This window comes from Nematolebias whitei, chromosome 7 (assembly GCF_014905685.2).
Source record: "Nematolebias whitei isolate Nwh7 chromosome 7, NemWhi1, whole genome shotgun sequence".
Lineage (NCBI taxonomy): Eukaryota > Metazoa > Chordata > Actinopteri > Cyprinodontiformes > Rivulidae > Nematolebias > Nematolebias whitei.
The window spans coordinates 26,086,921-26,090,078 of record NC_056504.1 but is presented as its reverse complement, the minus strand read 5'-3'; the positions used below and the strand labels follow the sequence as shown (position 1 = coordinate 26,090,078).

Here is a 3,158-nt window from a genome sequence, read left to right as displayed (position 1 = left end):
TTCAGCTCAGTCTCTCTTAAAGAGACTGAGCTGAAAACAGCACCTCAGACTGAGGAAGTCTCTTGGATGAGAGACGAAACGTTTCTATATTTTTTTGCTTTGTTTTGTTTTTTGTTTTTTTGAATGTCCAGAGGACCAGATTGAACTTTTTTGGACTCTACTAGATCTCAACAAAGCTAATTGAACAAATCATTCTAAAGAGACTAATCAGTGCTTTAGATCACATTCATACACTGATGGGATACACATCAAAGGCTATGAGGGGTTCAGTGTCTTTCCCAGGGACACTTCAGCATGTGACTGCTGGTGGATTCGAACCCCCCAACTCTCGCATTGGAGGACAACTGCTCTAACCACTCAGCCACAGCCGCCCCACTCAGCCACAGCCACCCCAGGTTGCCAAAACAATATGTTTAGGAGGGAAATCCAGACATGTCTTTTGCCAGAACACTCTCCAGCTCCTTCCTGGTGATCCCAAGATTCCCAGACTATAGGGGATACATACATTTGTAATTCCTCCAGTGAGTTCTGGGTCTACCACACAATATCCTACCAATAGCACTTGCCCATCCAAAAGGAGGTGCCCAGGAGGCTTCCTAATTACTGTATATGCTTGAACCACCTCAGATAACTTCATTCAATGCAGTGGACCAGAGGCTTCACTTCAATCTCTCCTCAGATGACAGAGCTCCTCACTTTATCTCTACAACTAAGCCTCTTGTATTTGGGATCTTGTTTTTAAGTTCATTATCCACTTTTTATGACTATAGTTAAAGGTTGAAATGTAGATGGAGAAGTAGCCTTTTGGCTCAGCTCCTTCTTCACCACAAAAATTTAAACCAGTGGCCTCATTACTGTGGACGAGGTCTCAATACATTGAGGCATTTCCTGTTTCATCTAACCATTACTCATGAACAAGACTCTCAGATACTTGAACTTTAACCGGAAAGGAGCATTCTATCTTTTTATCAGTAGAGAACCATTGCCTCAGACCAAAAACTAATTGTTTTACATTTTTAAACCATGCCAGTGCACACTGAGGGTCAGGGCCTGAAGACATTGATGGAACCACAACATCTGCAAAAAGCAGAGATAAGAACCTGAGGTTCTCAAACCTGACACTTCCTCTCTACGACTGGGCCTTAAAATCCTGTCTGTGAACACCACAAACAATTTTAGATGCAAGGGACAGCCCTAAAGAGGTCCAAGCTGCACTGAGAATGAGCTTGAATTTATGACGAGGATGCAGACACTGCACTTGTTTTGGTTGTAGAGTGACAAAAATACCAAGCAACCCCAAAACCCTGTGCTCCCACACCTCCCACAAAATGCCTCAGGGAGCATGGTCATGAGCCTTCTCCAAATTCACAGAACACATGTAGACTGGAAAGCTAAACTCTCATAACTCCCTTTCTAACTCTACAAAAATACAAATCTGGTCCACTGTTCCACGGCCTGGTATGAAAGCCACACTGCTCCTACTGGTTCTGAGGTTTAATCATCTGTTTGAGCCATACTTTCAACACAGAGGAGTAAACTTTCCTGGAGACGAAGAGCCATGTAAACTCACTCTCCAGTCCCCCTTATAACATTTTTCAAATTATGAAAATGATCATCTGAATCTCACAGGTCAGGCATATAGTCGTTCATACCTGTTCCAATACATCATCCAACCCACTCACATAATCTAAAACAAATGAAAGCATAATGTGAGGTCATATTCACCTGTTCTTTGTGGCAGTGAACTCGGGTGAACTGTGGCTCGAGGAGTTGTCTGACTTGTTTTCTTGTGACAAGTGGCTGCTGTCCGGTGTTTTTTGGGCGTTGGGTGACACCTCTCGACTTTAGTGCAGAAGTGAAGATCAAGGAGTCATAACAAAAATGGTGGAAAACGAGCATTAGGGTCATTTAAATTGTAAGGACATCAAGTCCACCAAGTTTCACAAACATCATGCAGCTTACTGCTGCTTTTGAACACAAGTCTTACTGGTCAACAATAATGTTGATACATAAAATACAGACCTGGAAATTTTTTAAATTAACATTAAACTGAGCTTCAAAACAACAAATGAAGCCTATTTTAAATTAAAAAGTACACACAAATATCCTGATGCATGCTCAATAATCCAGGTAGAAAATCTAAAAAAGTTAAATCTGGTCCTCTGGACACACAAATAATTTGAATATGACAAGTGCATCTTCTAGTGGCTGATTTTCTCATTTTAATGTCCCTCAGTCCATCTGTTGCCACACCGTTCTGTCTTCACCTCCCACTCCCTGCTGTCCTCTCACCTCCTCTCTTGAACCTCTTGGATGTTCTCGATGCCGATGGCGCTGCTTCGACGGGAGCTGAATGGTCCAGACTTTTTTCTTGTTGGGCTTTTCCCAGGAATTATCAATGACTACGAGTGGGTATAGAGAAAGGTAAGTAAGACAAGCGTCTTGGGAGGGAGGCCATAACAGCAGGGCAAATATACAGTACTGTCTGCAGTGCAATAAATCTAAGAATAGTGAAGTGAAATATGAGTGCATGAAGAAATGTGCTGCAGAGGAACATTTATAAAATATATCTTATATAAAAAAGGAGAAAAAAATCATATTTAATATACTAAAGTCAGACTGTGGGGTAAACGTTAAATTAAATAAAAAAAAATGTCCACGATACAATAATATTAATTTCCAAAACATTTTCCTTTCTCTTGCCAATTTCAAAAATATAGTTACAAGCAAAGCAATGTGAATAAATTGCTTGAAGTCCTGGGATTTGCTTTTATGGAATGGAAAACATGAAAACAAGGATTAAAAAACACATTTATACTAAGGTAATAAAGGAATAAAGCTTTTTGGAGCATGATAGATTGATTCCTACCAGCTGCAGTACAGAATGCAGCAGTGTTTGCTCTATTAATAAATCAAATATTACCACTATAAAACTTAGACTAAACATGTGTCTTTACAACTAATTACATCTACTTAGACAATTTCCCACAGGTAAAATTTGAATCTAAATACACAAAAAGTATTAATTGCATTTTTACGTGAGGAAAATACAAATGCAAAGCAATTGATAATGGTAAACAGTAAGAGAGAATGAACTTGAACCTCTTCTATTGTTCCTATCCCTATGGCACTGCCTCGGCGTCCATATTTACTGGGAC

The 3,158-nt window shown here is 39.9% G+C and overlaps 1 protein-coding gene across 1 annotated transcript in view; it reads right to left on the bottom strand.

Moving 5' to 3' along the window:
• Positions 1-1,725: 1,725 nt before the first annotated feature.
• LOC119412739 (rap1 GTPase-activating protein 1) overlaps positions 1,726-3,158 on the bottom strand; it is a gene marked incomplete at its 3' end in the record, with an annotated part of 1,591 nt that continues 158 nt past the window's right edge. The window contains 2 exon segments of the mRNA XM_037679776.1: positions 1,726-1,842; positions 2,293-2,402. Of these exon segments, the coding sequence (XP_037535704.1) occupies positions 1,726-1,842; positions 2,293-2,402 (227 nt within the window).